The sequence below is a fragment of the Dryobates pubescens genome, chromosome 2 (genome assembly GCF_014839835.1).
Source record: "Dryobates pubescens isolate bDryPub1 chromosome 2, bDryPub1.pri, whole genome shotgun sequence".
Classification (NCBI taxonomy): Eukaryota; Metazoa; Chordata; class Aves; order Piciformes; family Picidae; genus Dryobates; species Dryobates pubescens.
The window spans coordinates 37005309-37022220 of NC_071613.1; the positions used below are offsets into that span (position 1 = coordinate 37005309).

A 16912-nucleotide genomic window follows, 5' to 3' on the forward strand; every position below is an offset into this window, starting at 1 on the left:
CTACAGAAAGACACAATGCCCAAGGAAGCCTAGTTTTCCTTTTTATTAGTGAGCAGAGATATAGATGCTATCTTGTTAATCACATCCATTGGGATCTGGCAAAGCCCATCTTGCCATTCTATACCTAGAATCTTGATGTCCTATGCAGGTCTCTTGACCTTACTTTATTTGTTGGCAAAACTGGCCTTCAGAAGGATTTAATTCTTTTTCTTAGCTTTCCTAAAGACTTCTGTTGTATCATTCCATATGATACTGTCATCAATGTATTGCAGGTGTTCTGGAGCTCCACTCTGTTCCAGTGCAGTCTGGATCAGTCCTTGGCAAATGGTGGGGCTGTATTTACACATTTGGGGCAGTTAATTGCAGGTGTACTAGACAATCCTCCAACTGCAAGCAAAATGTGGCCTGCAATCTGGTGCTAGAGGAATAGAGAAGAATGCATTAGCAACATCATTTTTGGTGTACCACTTGGCTGCCTTTGACCCCAGTTGCTATTGAAGCTCTGGCACATCTGCAATGGCAGCACTCATTGCTGGCTTAACTTCCTTTAGGCCACAATAGTCTACTATTAGTCTGCATTAGACGTTCACACTGGCCATATGAGACTGTGGAAGAGTAAGTTTTGCTGATCCCCCACCTTGTTAGAGTACCAGAGTAGCAAATGAAGAATCATCATAAAGGTCCTACCATCCAACTACTAACTGAGGAGAGGCACATTTGTGTCCACAGTCACAACTCCACTCTTTTTCTCTGCCTGACCAGTATGAATTGAATTGTTACCTCTAGAAATCTGGATCGTGATTTTATAGTTTGGTTTGGCTAGTGAAATATGATTTGTATGATCATATTATGTGTTACATGTGTATACAGTCTGTTCTGTCTCCCCTTGCCAAATGCCTTTTTGGTTGGAATGTTACTGACCAAATCTGGGAGAAGGTTGGCTAATACATTAGACTTTCCTACAGTTGGTGTGAATAGAATAGAATAGAATAGAATAGAATAGAATAGAATAGAATAGAATAGAATAGAATAGAATAGAATTAACCAGGTTGGAAAAGACCTTCGAGATCATCAAGTCCAACCCATCACCCAACACCATCTAATCAACTAAACCATGGCACCAAGTGCCTCATCCAGTCTCTTCTTAAACACCTCCAGTGACTGTGGCTCCACCACCTGCCTGGGCAGCCCATTCTAATGGCTAGTCACTCTTTCTGTGAAGAACTTCTTCCTAACATCCAGCATAAACCTCCCCTGGTTCAGCTTGAGAACCCCCACCTGGCTACAATCTCCATTCAGGGACCTGAACAGATCATCTTTAAATGAACCAGATTGGCATATGCTCATAAGGCATAAACACTGGAGAGCCAGAGGGCAGATGGGCATTTCTAAATTAAGCTTTTCCTAAGCTATCACAGCATTTTCAACTGCAGTTTAAACCTTTTTAAACGGTCTAATAACAAAGTGTGCATTTTCTAGGAAATAAAATTTACTTCTGCTGATTCTGGAAAAAGTACTTACCATGAAACTGAATGTTAAATATGAATGTATGCATAAGGATCTTTTCTCCCTTTCTCCTGACAGTTATGTCACTAAGTGTTGTAATCATAGAACCAAACTATGGATGTAGTTGCTTTTCTTCCACTCCATGCACTTCAGATATTCTTAACAATTTTTATGCTCTAATTTAGCTGCATCAATATGTTTGGCAGCTAGAAGACCAGTCTAAATGGTTAATAATGGAAGATAATATTTTTCGTAAATCTTATGAGGAAGACAAGGTGACATAAGAAGCATACAATGTACAGTTTTGTTATCATGCCTTGAACAAATGACAGAAAATACCTTTTAGGTGACCAAAAAATCATAGCAAAATTTTAAGCCCTTATTACAAATGTGACCCTTGATGTTTTGTTATATGATATATAAATGCTTGTTAAAATCTTAGTGTGGCTAGCAGAGAAAGGATAACTCACAAATTCTTTGGCATTTTGAAGGATAGCATTTTCCATCTTCTGAAATAGCTCCTCATCATGAATTTTAAAGAAAAGGGTTACACAACTTTTCATATACAGTCTGGCACTGATGTTTTCTAAAAATAGAAAGTTGTTGATATCTCCTTCTTTGATAATTTGTGTATCACTAATTTAAGACCTAAAGTTCAGCAAAGCACTTCTGAGTGTTGCTTTGATGATGCATTCCCCACTAAAATGAAAATAATTACATAGCGACTGGCAGGAAGAGGCTCCTGAGATTTAAGATGCAAAAGCCATCTCTTAAGTTTTTAATGGAAAATAATGGATGGAAAATTATCTATAAAAATACCTGCCCTCAGTGCCTTCAAATCCAAGCTGGATTTGAAAATTTTCATGGTGACCAAGGAAGGATGCTACACTACCAAATGAAGACTAATTGGGTGATATTTCTTGAGAAACCTTTGTAAATCTTTAAGACCAAGCATAGTCTGGTAATTCTCTTCACATGGAAGTTCAAACCACTTGATAATAAGGCCTGCCTCTTTCCATTGTATTGCACTATAGTAATATTATATTCTTTGATGTACTATTACACTTCTGGAGGTGTCAGTATTCTTAGATATCATTTCATTTATGTAGTGTAAACACTAGTGAGAGTTCAGTGACTGGTACAGCTGCTATTTCAAGGCATCAACCCAATCACTGTCTGCAGATGAATCAGGTCACAGATGGTGTCCTAGTTTGAGCCACGTGCTGCCCAGGGCAAGAGGACAGAAAGGTATTTTACACCCAAAGTAGTAAAATAAAAACACTCGCACAGAATTGGGGGTTAAATATGAATGTTATTTACAAAGATGTACAGAAATACAACAGGTATTCAGGGAAAAAGGAATATGCACAATACGTTTGGGCCTAGCTTCCCAGCTGAGCCTAACTAGCCCTCATCGCTAGCCCAAAACCTTCCAAACTAACCCCCAGATCAGCCTCAGCAGGCCCAGGATCGGGCCAAACTGCTCCCCACTTGTGACAGGCCTACCAGGCCTCAATGTTCCCCCCCAGGTTGCACATACCAAGCCTTGACCAGGCCTGAATGCCCACACATACAGCTGCGCAGCTGGGAAATAGCTTTCCACCCAAGGCTGCAAACTCACCCACAAACCAAAAGAGATAGCAGCTGTTGCATGCCTGGAGAGAGGATGGAGAGAAGAGAAAGAATTGGATGCAAAGTCTGGTTATATAGAGATGGATGGAACACGATGGGATGGAATAACAATAATCATAATATCCTGTGTCCATCCCCTGGTCCATCCTCTGGTACTTCTGGAGGACTTTCTCTATGATGGACCATTGCAACCTGTAACAGATGGGCACGGATATTTTGTGCACGTGGGCTTCAGCAAGGAATCAAATCTTAGATTTGTGCTCTCTTTCATCATACATTTTAGATGGCAATTATTACCGCTTATCTAAACACGACATTCATGAGTATAATGAAATATATTTTAATGCAGCCTTAAATAGAAAATATGGAGAGCAAGGTAGAAAGATATACAAAGAGATAATTTTTTATTCTAGAAATATTAAAATACAAGTTTATGATACACAGAAATAGAAACCTTAAGTGAAAGTTCTTCTGCTGTTCAGGCTGATCTTTATATATCTAACTCAGTTTACAGCTTTAGACTTCAATTCATACATTTGCATCATTTTTTTAAAGCTTAACTTAAAAAAAAAGGAGAGAGAGAGCGAGCATGAGAACAGTGGTTTATAGGACCTTAGGGATATACTTCAAACTGTCTAATAGAGAAAATAAAGTATCAGCATTATATACAAATTGGCATACTACATAATTGTAATTCATTTAATATAGACAAAAGAAATAAAGGAAAAAAATGTACATTCCCCACCATTAACATTTCTTGGTTAAGATGATCCTTAATGACTGTCCTTGAAAAATCATGTAAAAATATTTTTTACACATAAAAATGCCTTTTAATGCTGATGCAAGAAAGCAGCATTTGGAGGATACACTGAATTGAAACACTTCAGCTTTTAGTACTATTATAGTCTTACTAGTTGTTCATGCTGGCATCAAGGAAGACAATCACCAAGATGACTGAAATTTAGAGGGCCTTTATAGTATTCAGGGGAATTAGGTAATGCCCACCATAAGGGAGAAAATGTTGATTTAATTTCCATTTGCTCATCAGTTCTTGTACAGTATTTATTTTTAGGTCTTTTTAGATTCAGGGATCTCTTTAGGAAGTCCGGTCTGTAAGGATCTCATGCTAATGCTATGAACACAGAAGAAAATGGAAGCAACAGATGTCTTTGCTAGCTATAGTTTTGTAGCTTCAGTATAACTAATGCACAGGGTTAATTATTCACGTATCTCAGTATAAAAGTAACCTAGGAATATGTGTAACTAAAATGAGAATAGGAGCCTTGTTTCAGAGGACTAAGTCAAATTTATGCCATGTGTTGCTCTGAAGTGAAGCACACTGGCTGGAGTTTTCGAACAACTGCAAGAAACATGAGAATTAAGCTTTATTGTCCTTGTTGTCTAACCTGTTTCCTCCATTGGCTGAATATCCAGCAGGAGAACACTGATAAACATTTTATAAATAGCAGCTCACTTACCACTTATGCTCTCACTACTCTCAGACACTAGGAAATCACTCTCATCAACACACTAGGTGGGGGTCTGAAAGTACTAAGACTGCTTAAGAGACTAAGCAACGCTTATGCTTCAGCTTGCTGTCAGTTGGTGTGTTTAATGCATAAAATAATAGCTGACACCATTAGTTAAGTGCAAGTCCTAGTTACAATATAAAAAATAGATGGATCAGCCTCTACCATCACCTCAGCATGGTGCTTAATGGCTACTTGAAGGTACCATATAATCTTTTGGGTGGCTTAATCGTTTCTTTCTTCACAGTTCAAAGGAGAAGAGTGGTTATTAACCTTGGTGTTCTCACAATGTTTTCAGAGTAGAACTTCACTGAATAAGAAGTGCCACTTAGATTACTAAGGGTAGGATTTTAGATTTATACAACACTTGCTGTTGAAAAGTTAAACAGAAAGGAGTGTGTTGACCCTTATAATCCTATAAGATTATGTTCGAAGGGCATGAAATTCCTCAGTCTTTAACAAGCTGAAATCTCAAATCCCAAAGTACTTACTGCTAATCAAAAAGCAAATAAAAGTAGAAAATGTTGCTGACTAAGTATTTCTCCTTCCAGTCATCACTTCATTTCATATAATTATCCATTTTAATTACTCTTGAAAGATCTGATTTTCTAAGCAGCACTGTTTTTAATTAGCAAGAGAATAAGGAATTAGTAGAAGTAACTGGTGGAAAATAGGTATAAGATTTCATGAATATGTCACTTGCCCACTTGGGTAGTAACCGAAGGTTGTCAACTTCTGATGTTTGTTCATTAGTCTGTGTAAATGAAGTGGTGACCAGAGTCCCATAGGATCTGGAGAGCACTTGAAACACAGAAGGCAATAATTAACATCATTGCTAACAATCTCTATAACTATGCCAAGTATTGAATAGGAACAAAAACATAGTTTATGTTCTTATCCTTAGAAGTTTTGTTGCTTCATGTCAGCATTTGGTCAGACTGGAGAAGCAGCCAACGGAAATTTATCTGGTGCTCACACAATGCTTATTCTTTGCAGCAAAGCAAACATTGCAGCCTCAAGAGCCAGCAAATCAAGCAGTGCTCACAAATATAATTGCTTCCAAATACAATTGAAATCAAAGTTAGGTAACACCAACAGATAACAAATCCATACTTTTAAAGGAATGACAACTAGTTTTAGGCACTGACAAAAACAGAAGTGAGGCAAAAGGCAATACTGCTGTGGCACTCTGTCACATCTTTAGCTGTACTAACTATAGAAATGCTTGTGGTGAATTAAAGCAAATAATAAGAGATTTGCAAATTATTGACATGATATATTTTTTGTTTTAGGTTCTGTCCTTAGGGGCTGATGTTCTACCAGAATATAAACTCCAGACACCTCGCATCAACAAGTTTACTATATTGCACTATAGTCCTTTCAAAGCTGTCTGGGACTGGCTCATTTTGTTGCTGGTAATATACACCGCCATATTTACACCGTACTCTGCTGCCTTCCTTCTGAATGATAGTGAGGAACGGAAGAGAAGAGAATGTGGATATTCTTGCAGCCCACTGAATGTTGTAGACTTAATTGTGGATATTATGTTTATTATTGACATTCTAATAAACTTCAGAACAACATATGTAAACCAGAATGAAGAAGTGGTAAGTGACCCAGCAAAAATTGCAATTCACTACTTCAAAGGCTGGTTCCTAATTGACATGGTTGCTGCAATACCTTTTGACCTGCTGATTTTTGGCTCTGGCTCTGAAGAGGTAAGTTTAAACGAATAAGAATTCTTACATCTTAAGTTTTGACTTTACTATGATAATCTGTATATCCTAATTTTTTTTTATATATTTTTTTTTGCTTGTAAGAGAATAGGCTGTTTAGTAGTAGTGTTGTTTACCATGCAGTTAAAAAAAAATAAAAAAATTTAAGGGAATCATTAAGATGAAAACCTTTCTATTCAGGTGACTAAAAAGCTCTAAGATTGAACAGAAATGCTGATCACCTTATATATTCATTGTCTGTGGTAAATCTCAGTCTTTCTGCAGGTTTTTTTCTGTGGTTTTGGTAGCACAGACACATGAAACACAAACATTTTGACATTCCCCTTCAGGTGTGGTCTACATCCCTTTCTGATCCCTGAGTACTCATTACTGCCAAAAATTATGTTCGGTGATTATAACTGTGGAACATCAAGAACAGCAACAGGGACCTATTCCAAATTTACTTGAAGGAGTGCTCTTTGGATATGACCCTGATCATCATCCTTCCACACTTTCCTGTTACAGATGTCCCTAAGAGTAAAGTGCCAGGTGCTAAAGTGATGTTAAAGGGATAACTTTAACATAAGATAATGTTACAGATTAGTAGCAAACAAGTGCCTTCTGGCAGGTGAGTACCCTAATACAGATCCCATGTGTTATTAGCCCGTGTAATGACATTTACAGTATTGAGGACATAAGTAAATTAATTCTTTTTTCTCTCATAACCTAGTAATAGAACAGTTTCACTATCTGGAGTGTATTTACCTTAGCAGCAATGAAACTATAGAGGTTATGACCAATTCACCCTGCCATTGTGACTGCTCTCTCTCATTCATGGTATGTAGCATGTCAATCACATTTTCTAAGCTGCTACGTACTGCAGTTTTGCTGCATACAGTGCTAATTATATTTCCCCAATTATCCCTTTTTGCAAGAAGCAAACATAAAACTATTCAAATTGAGTATTTTTCATTTGATAGACTTTTTTCAGTCATAAGGGTTATCTTTTTTTTAATGTAAGCAGCTCTTTTTTATTATCCAGAGATTCTTCAAATAAGATCCTCTACAAACAATTGTACCGAACAGTCTATTTATTAAATAATACAAGCTCCAAATAGAGCTCCATGTGTGCTCACCCAGCTTCAAAACACCTTGATATCAAACCAAGTCTAGAAAGGGCAGGAGATAATAATCCAAATACCACATATAACACTATCTGAATTTGAACCATACTTTGTCAACCACAAGAAAGAAACAGAGTAAGAGAAATTAGCTTTCCAATTTCTAAAATAGGGAATGAATACAATTTCTAAATTATTTTTTTCTCTTTAAGCAGACTCAACACAAAATTATTATGTCTGGTTAAGTGGCATCACTCATACTTAGAAAGATAAAAATAATGACTAGGTGAACTTTTTACTTTCTATTCTTGCAATAGTTTATTTTTAATCATTCTGCTCCCTGAGGAGTCTGGCTTGGATTTTAAACAAATAACAGCTGTGGTGGTGCAGCCCCCTGAAGTACACAGATAGATGATGTGCGGTGTACAAGTGGAATCCTGCTTAAAATCACTAGTAATTTTTAGACATATGCATTTAAAATAATATGCTTTTTAATGTATTTATCAGCTTTTCACTTCAAAGATAGGTACACTGCAGGGAAAAATCAAAATAATATCTAAATAACTGAAGTTTCTTCCCTTTCACCTAGGACCTACTGAAATAAAACTTACAAACTAGTGATGGTAACAGTGTCAGCAAGAAACCTTTTTTGTTTATAGTTTTATTAAATTGAGGCCCTGGGGAAACATTATAGTGGCCTTCGAGTACCTCAAAGGGATCTACAAGGAAGGGACTTTTACAAGGTCTTGTAGTGATAGGATGAGAGGGAATGGTTTGAAGCTTGAGGAGGGCAGATTTAGATTAGATATTAGGAAGAAATTCTTTACAGTAAGGGTGGTGAGACGCTGGAACACACTGCTCAGGAAGGTCATGGATGTCCCCTCTGTGGAGGTGTTCAAGGCCAAGTTGGATGAGGCCTTGACCAACCTGGTCTGGTAGAAGGTGTCCCTTCCCATTGCACAGGGATTGGAACTAGATGATCTTTAAGGTCCCTTGCAATATAAACCATTCCATGAATCTATGAACACTCAGCTGAAATATACAGATAGGCGGGAAGTCTTTTGCCTTTGCTGTTTGTACTCAGAGCTATTTTAAAGAACACCATTTAAAAGCCTGCCCACAGGAAAAAAAATATATTTTGGAAAATAAAATAAACACATTAAAGTATCCTTGTTCTTCTCTTAGTTTTGCTGTCTTCGTTCCATCACGTAGTGCATCCGTTAAAAGAAACTGAAGAGTCAACATATTTCTAGAATTAACCTTGTAGTCCTGATAGTACTTTATTCTTATCTGAGTCAAAGCTCAGAAAACATCTCATATTTTCCAGTGCTCATCACTAACTTGGAAAGCTTATTCCAGTTCCAAGTCTTTTACACTGAAGACTGCATACCTGCTTGCACAGGCAGTCTGCCTTTGTGTTAGCACCTCTGTGGACTGAGTACAGACCAGGATGCTACTGCATCCATGTCAAGTCTCTGGATATTATTTAGGTGCCTGACTAATATCAGGGAAGTATTTAGTATCAACTTTTTCATCCCTTGATTGTGTTCCAAGATGAAAAGACACATTCCAGCACTGTTTGAGCAGGCAGTTATTCAGAGACCATTTTGGCAGTCCTTTATCAATGAACAGTACTGTGATATAAACAATAAGTTTTGGTTAGCTGAAATATTTTTGTTTAATTGCTGTTTGTACTAACATTTTTCCTATCATGATGCATACAGCATAAAGATCTTCAACAATGACTCAGTGCTCAGATGAGACTATTAAGGTAATGGGGCATACACTGACAGGCCAAATTAGCACATATTAGAGATTTTTCTGAATGACAAAACAATTTTAACTATGCCTCATGCTGTAGTACTCATATTTAATAGATTTATTTACAGGTTGCAAAAAAAGGTAGAAGTTTCATGATAGCTTTAACATAAATTGTAGGTTACAGGAAACGATTGAGAAGCTGGTGAGTTTACAATACCAGAAAACGGTAAAGGACTCAAGCAAATGGCATATTGTGTAAGGAAGTACATATTAATGCACATTGGAAGACAGTCTGAGCTACTTCAGTGGGTTATTTGGTTTAAAAAAAAAAAAAAAAGAAAGAAAAAAGATAACTAGGAGGAGACATGATAGTTTTATACAATGATGATAATGGATCTTATGAAGAGAGAAGGGGGAAAAAAAAAAAAAAAAACCCACAAAAAAACCATGAAAACCTAGAGGAAATGTAAGGATTTGTCCACCAGTGAGAAAGTCATGAGTTGTAAGTGGCTTTTTGCACAGGCGGAATACAATGTATGCAGATAATTAAACAGCTTCCTCTTCCAGTCTCATACAATAATTTCTGAATTATTACCTCTGCAATCAGATAGACTGATGCCTTCCTCTTTCAAATCATGCCATAATCAATTGCTGTTCATCAAAATACCCTTCTGCTAAGATTATTTCAACATCAGATCTCGAAAAATTGAGGGTATAATCTCACTGTTCTTTGTAATATATTTTGTAAAATAAATTCAATAACCAATACTTAGAAACTGTAGTATCTATTAACTCCTGGTTTTAGAATGTCATTTCTACCCCAACCCCCTGAAAGAAGATAATTGACAAACTTCAAATCTTTTTTTCAAGGTTCTCATTGGCAGAGCTAAATAGTTATTCCAAAACTAGTAAGGATGTCTTCTCTGTGTTTGCTTAGCTCCTGGAGAGAACCATGTAGCTGTGCAAAACCCACTGTAGACATGATATTCCTTTGGTGTGTGTGTTATTACTAAAGCAAAATGAGAAAAAAAAACAAGGTACTTTTAATCAAGGCCTCCCTACTGTACTAAATCTCTAAAAAAGGAAAAAGGCATTTTAAGAAGCCTTAGTCATATGCAAGGCAAAAATATAAAAATTATGTTGCCCATAACAGTTTACAAAATGCTGGATTGACAGATTGGAATATATTAATAGTGCAGTGAAGAAATCAAGTAGTGTAAAATGATCCTGCACCCATCTTCAACCAATCTGGATTCATATTTTTGGCACCTATGGGATTCATATGCACTTCTGACCCACAGTAAATGTTGCTACTAAAAAAAAAAAACCCACCTAAAAAAAAATATCTAAAAAGTCCTTATGTGAGTATCCAGCACCTCTTGAGCTTGCAGTTCGGCTCATAAAACTAGGCATAATGGAAACAGAGCAGCAAGGAATTGAGAGTAGAAAAGTGGAATCTGTAAGATTGCTATTTGCAGATAGTAATTGTTGGCACCAGAAGTGTTAAGAGGGGCTAACTAGCAGATTAGGGTCTCTGTCTCTATGGGTGTCATGCTGAGTGAAGTATTCTATCACACCAAGGAAATCACATTGCACAAGACATAGTTCTGACCCCAGCTACTTCTGTTCCTGGCCCATTGACACATGGGAGGTGGATTGTTACTGTGGGAAGGCTAGATCTACACTGAGAAGTGGACAGCATGTGAAGGCACATCAAACACCATGCATCATGCTTTCATTCTCTACTGCCAGCCGTATTTTAGTGTCAGCCTCTCTGCTGTGGAAGCAGGGTGAGTTTCTTGATGCTTTGAAGAGCATCTAGTCTCACTCATGCCAATTTCAGCCTGAAGTGAGTCTGCTTGTATTATACACCTCCAGCATACTCATGCTTGATCTAAATATGAAATTGATGCCAATAAGGAGTAATATTAGCAAGTCTTTTCCTAAGAATGATGTGAAACACTGTTGATGTTTTGGATTCACAACCTATCCTCTGATTTATTTAAGGGGCATTGTAAAAATACATTCTCTCTTGCATGCTGTAGAGATATAAACAGATTTGTAACAGCCACTAAGAACAAATCTTGCTTTTTCTTGAGGGGTTAAAAAAATTTAAACCTGATCTACCTTACCAAAACATGTACCTAAGGCTTAAGCTCAAGCCTTTTTGAAGAATATGGACTTTCAGACTGCTGAGGTCTGAAACAACCTTCTTTGTTTACAATGAGAAAGTCACCCTGAAACTCTTCTCTGTAGCATTGTTTAACAAACGGGTGTCACCCAGTGTTCCCCTACATTACCCTTTTGCTCATTTACTCAGAAAACATGAACATATTGAGCTGTCCACTGACAAATGCAGCCACGAAAGCCCTTTTTTTGTTCCAAGGTCTTTAGGATTTTACTCAGAAGCACTGATCTGATAAAACATGAAAACTAGTCTGGTATTTGTCATGCTTTACTGTGATACTACCTTTAGAGTAGTTTTTACAGTTAGGTGTTATGTAATATATATGCATGTATTTAAAAAGGAGGAAAATTTATAATAAAAACTTATTCAGTCTTGACATTTACTGAATACTTTAATATATGTTCAGGCTTGATGAAGGGGAAATGGTAGCTGAGTTCTTCTTTAGGTTGACTAGTTACTATTTACAATGTTGTCAATCTCTTTTAAAAGGAATTAAGAAGTATGAAAACTATTTATTGATTGACAATTGTAAATTTACATCAATAAACTTCGGACTCATTTAAAAAGATCAGAGCCTCAAAGATACTGCAATGATTCATAGTGCAGGTATACATTAAAAGTGTTCTGACAATTGCAAACAGGAAGAATGTTTGCAAAATAAGGTACTTTTGGGGGTATTTCTACCTTATTCCTCTCTTCTAGAAAATGTGTGCTACAGCATTGCAAGGACTCTGTAAGTTAGGATCAAGTATATTCACACAGCAGTGTTCAGACATCATAAATATTTGTTACCTAAAAAGGTAGTCATGTAATTATAAGTCGTTCCATACAGGTTCCATACCAAAACATCATGAATCTAATGGATCCTTTCAGTCCACTAATGTGAAGAGTCCAGATCAAGAACAATATTCACAATGAGAGTATTCAGCAGATAATGACAACTTCAATGTGCATTTCTTATGGTTGTCTTCACCTTTTTTAGAATCATAGAATCATAGAATGGTCTGCGTTGGATGTGACCTCCAAAGATCATCTTCTACACAGAGACAGTGATTGCCCATTTGAATGGGCTGCCCGGGGAAGTGGTGGAGTCACCATCATTGGAGGTGTTTAGGAGGAGATTGTTAGGGTGCTTGGTTGCATGGCTTAGTTGATTAGGTGGGTTGGATGATAGGTTGGACTCAATGATCTCAAAGGTCTTTTCCAACCTGGTCTATTCTATTCTATTCTATTCTATTCTATTCTATTCTATTCTATTCTATTCTAGTTCAACCCCCTCTGCAGTAAGCAGGAGCATCCTCAACTAGATCAGGTTGCCTAGAGACTGGTCAAGCATCATCTTGAATATATCTAGGGATGGGGCCCCAACTGCCTCCCTGGGCAACCTGTTCCAGTGTTCCACTACCCTTATGATAAAGAACTTGTACCTAACATCCAATAAAATTAATAGTTAAAAAAAACCCAACAAACCAAACATTACATTGAAATTAGTTCATCTACTGGTTTTGTTGATTCCCTGAAACAATGGAATTTGCGCTGCTTTATTCATGCTGACTATTCATGAAAGTGTATTTACTAACAGAGAAAATAAATTTCTCTATTATTTTTACAGACAACAACATTAATAGGTCTTCTGAAGACAGCTAGACTGCTGCGTTTGGTGAGAGTAGCACGGAAATTGGACAGATATTCAGAATATGGTGCTGCAGTTCTGATGCTCCTTATGTGCATCTTTGCACTAATTGCACACTGGCTTGCTTGCATTTGGTATGCCATTGGAAATGTAGAAAGACCTTACCTGGCTCACAAGATTGGCTGGTTGGATTCTTTAGGAGAACAATTAGGAAAGCATTACAATAAGAGCGACGCAAGCTCCGGGCCATCCATCAAGGACAAATATGTTACAGCACTTTATTTTACCTTCAGCAGTCTGACAAGTGTAGGATTTGGAAATGTGTCTCCAAACACCAACTCGGAGAAAATCTTTTCCATCTGTGTCATGTTGATTGGTTGTAAGTAGTTTTATTTATTTACTTTTTTTCAGTGTTTGAGCAAATGATTTAAAAGTCTAAGCTAATAAGATTATAAGCATGCAGCAGGAAGGGCAAATTCCCAGAGAAAACAATGTTCTATGCGAAAATACATTGTGACTCATACATGTCAGGAAGTAGTCAGGTGCTTCGCTACTCAAAATCTGTTATTCAAACTGGCAGAAGTCTTGTGTTGTATCAGTGTCTGTAAGCAAATCATTTGTAGGTAGGAAGTTGAGTTTTGAGTGGATTTAGGAAACTGTAGTCCACCTTTTTTGGATAATTACATTTTATTTGATGATTGAAACTCTGAACTAATAAATGTAAGCAAACTTTCTTAACTCAGCCCTTTGTTCTTTACTTGTACTTTATCCTATTTCCCAGTTCTTATTTCTACAACAGTCCATAAAATTAGATGAACCTAACTTGCACAATTAAATTCAGAACTCCAATTCTAAAAAGATCAATATTATCAACTTGTTAATGATTTAATATTTATGCTGCATCTACTAACTGAGATATACTGATACAACCAAATCTATGAAAAGCTTCAGGTAAATAAATGCCACATCTCTCAAAATGTCAGTAAGTCTCATCTGAGCTGTTATAGTATATTACAGTATATGTTATAGTATATTATAAAGCATATTATTGTTGCATCATCTGAAAAAAAAAAATACCCTGAAACACAATTATATGACTTACATAAGCTTTGTTTCCATTTAATCCAGCATTAATGTATGCTAGCATTTTTGGAAACGTTTCTGCAATAATCCAAAGACTCTACTCGGGAACTGCAAGGTATCACATGCAGATGCTGCGAGTAAAAGAGTTTATACGCTTTCATCAAATCCCCAATCCTCTGCGGCAGCGACTTGAAGAGTACTTCCAGCATGCATGGACATATACCAATGGCATTGACATGAACATGGTATGTTGTTTTGTTTTACAAGCATGGGTGCTGAGATGAATGCATAAAAATTTAGGTAGAGGTTGTAAGTCTTAATTATTTATGAGCTGTAAAAGTGCAAGCTTGAGAAGGTGAGTATGTAGCAATTACTGAAAATCAAACCATTACAAGTTTGGCATTCAAACATTTAACTGCCCAAATTATTACATGCCATATCAGAACTCTGAACTCTTACTGTGCCAAGGAAACCTTGAGAAATGCAGTTGACTCTTATGATCTTATGATAAGAAGAAAAAACTCTTAAGTTTCTTATTTCAGATATAGCTGTTCCAGAACAAACTTTGTTCTTTGGCCTGGTTTTCTGCTTCCAGTATTAAAGAGTACTTTTGTTGGTATCTACAGATATTCTTCTGTAAAACCTGTGGAGATAATTCTTTTTCAAAACCCTGTTGTGCAATCTAGAATAGGTCTGTTAGGGGTGGGTGACAGAGAAGAGCAGACGGATGAAATATTCTGACCATTTGATAGTCTGAATCCTTGCATTCATAACCACATAATTCTGAAAGTCAACACAGTACTATTAACCACTTAGCACTTCACAGAATATAATTTCTAGGAAGTGGCAAGATGCAGCACTCATATTTTCTGTTCTTGATAAAAAACCTGTGAATCCTCCTTAAATAAAATTGTATTATGAGGCTAATGAGCAAATAACAACAATCTACTAATGAGCAAAAGTAAGCATCTATACTTTGGGCTTATTCTCTGGAGAGAGCAACACTTTTTCTAGAAAGGTTGACGTTAAGAAGACACAGAGAGCATTGTGCCTCTTAAGAATATGTGAAGCTGTTTCTCTAGAGGGATGTTTTCCAGAGCCATTATGAGTCATAGATTAGAGACTTTGGAGAGTTCTCCATAAAGTTGGCAAGAACAAGAAAGTCTATACATTTTGGTAACAATTTAACTAGAAACTAGACTCCAAAATTTGGACGTAAATTCAAACAGCTTCCATGTGGTATTTATACATACATTTGTGAATGACTGTCACAGTGCTACACTTTTATGCAGTAAGCAGGCATAATGGTATTGATTAAAAGCTTTTATAAAGCTGAATCACTGACAGCTTTGCTTTATGGTTACCATTAAGTAAAGCAGATTTTAAAAGTAAGACAACAAATTACATATATTGGGCTTCACCTCCCCCTTCCATGAATGTCCTCTCCAGAGGGATATTAATTACAATGCAGGATAAGGCTACTTGCGTAAAGCTCTGCTGGGGATTACTACAGTGGAAGGCAACCTCAGTAGCTTCACCATAGGGCACTGTATGGCCCTAATTCCCTCTGATGGCAATGAGATTGTGAGGTTCTCTGCATTTTGCAGGATCAGACCCTTAAGCTGCAGGTTGGCATTGCCTTAAGTCACTCATTGAATTATTTCTAAAGCTCATTGAGTTATTTCTGAAGATATTACTAAATCATGCATGCCTTAACTAATTCATTACCAGTAATGGGTGTACTAAGAACATCTGTTTCACATGAAATAGAAACTAAAAGTGGATGTTGTCAGGTTTCACTTTGCATAATGCAGGAACTGGTGTACTGGAATTAGTCTTGGATTTGTCATTAATGTGAAATATTAACTAAATGGTTTAAATGTACCATATTCTGCAAGATGATTGTGAGGCAGTATGGAGGGTTTTTTTTAAATAAAATGTGAAAAAAAATCAAGTTTAGTACCTTGGTTTATTGCATTTTATTTCTTATTCTGTTCACAGTTCTATCCCTCAAGTTTTATGGCAGTCGCTTAATTTTCTAAAATGAGTTTGAATATATTACACTTAGTGCAAGGATAATATAAAAATTGTGTGATTTATGTTGTACTTATGAAAGATTTATCTCTTTCCTGTCTGCTTCATACCTAAATACATGGAATAACACCACCCACTGGTAAGAGCAGGAGGTATTTATATCAAATTTAATTGCAGTATAAAGTGTGGAGAATATCCATGTTATCTGTCGGGTTTAGAGCTTGTTCAATGCTTTCTAATTTTAATAGTAACTTTTTGCATGACGAAGGGGTAGATAGCAAAAGGAAATAATTCAAGCAGAATCAGATGTGGGGCAAAATGGTTACTGAAAATTAGGCATTAAGAAATACTAATCTAATCCCATTTGTTAACCACTGTTTTACCCCACAACTTAAATGATGCTTCTCTGCCAAAAAAAAAAAAAAAAGAAAAAAAGTCATGTGTATATTGGTTTGCCTTAGATAGTTGCTCTGTAGGAATGTCACCTACGGTGTTGCCATGCTGATCATTCTGCATTTTCCTTTGCGTGAATGCTCTTAGTTCAAACCATATCTGCATGTTAGCACAAGCTCCAGTGAAGTTTTCTTGACTATAAGCCATTTGCATATGAGATGGACTTGCATGTGGTATTAAGTTTGCATGAAAAATTTGCATTTACACACTAAATGGTTAATACTGTCCTCAGACAAATGTGTTTTGACTCCTGTCAA

General features: G+C 36.6%; 1 protein-coding gene across 4 annotated transcripts in view; it reads left to right on the forward strand.

Moving 5' to 3' along the window:
• KCNH7 (potassium voltage-gated channel subfamily H member 7) overlaps window positions 1–16912 on the forward strand; it is a 217173-nt gene that overhangs the window by 161232 nt on the left and 39029 nt on the right. For all 4 annotated transcript variants that reach the window (XM_054175088.1, XM_054175105.1, XM_054175096.1 and 1 more), the window contains 3 exons: window positions 5960–6385; window positions 13065–13464; window positions 14214–14413. In XM_054175088.1, coding sequence (XP_054031063.1) covers window positions 5960–6385; window positions 13065–13464; window positions 14214–14413 — 1026 coding nt within the window. The remainder of the gene's footprint in view (window positions 1–5959; window positions 6386–13064; window positions 13465–14213; window positions 14414–16912) is intronic.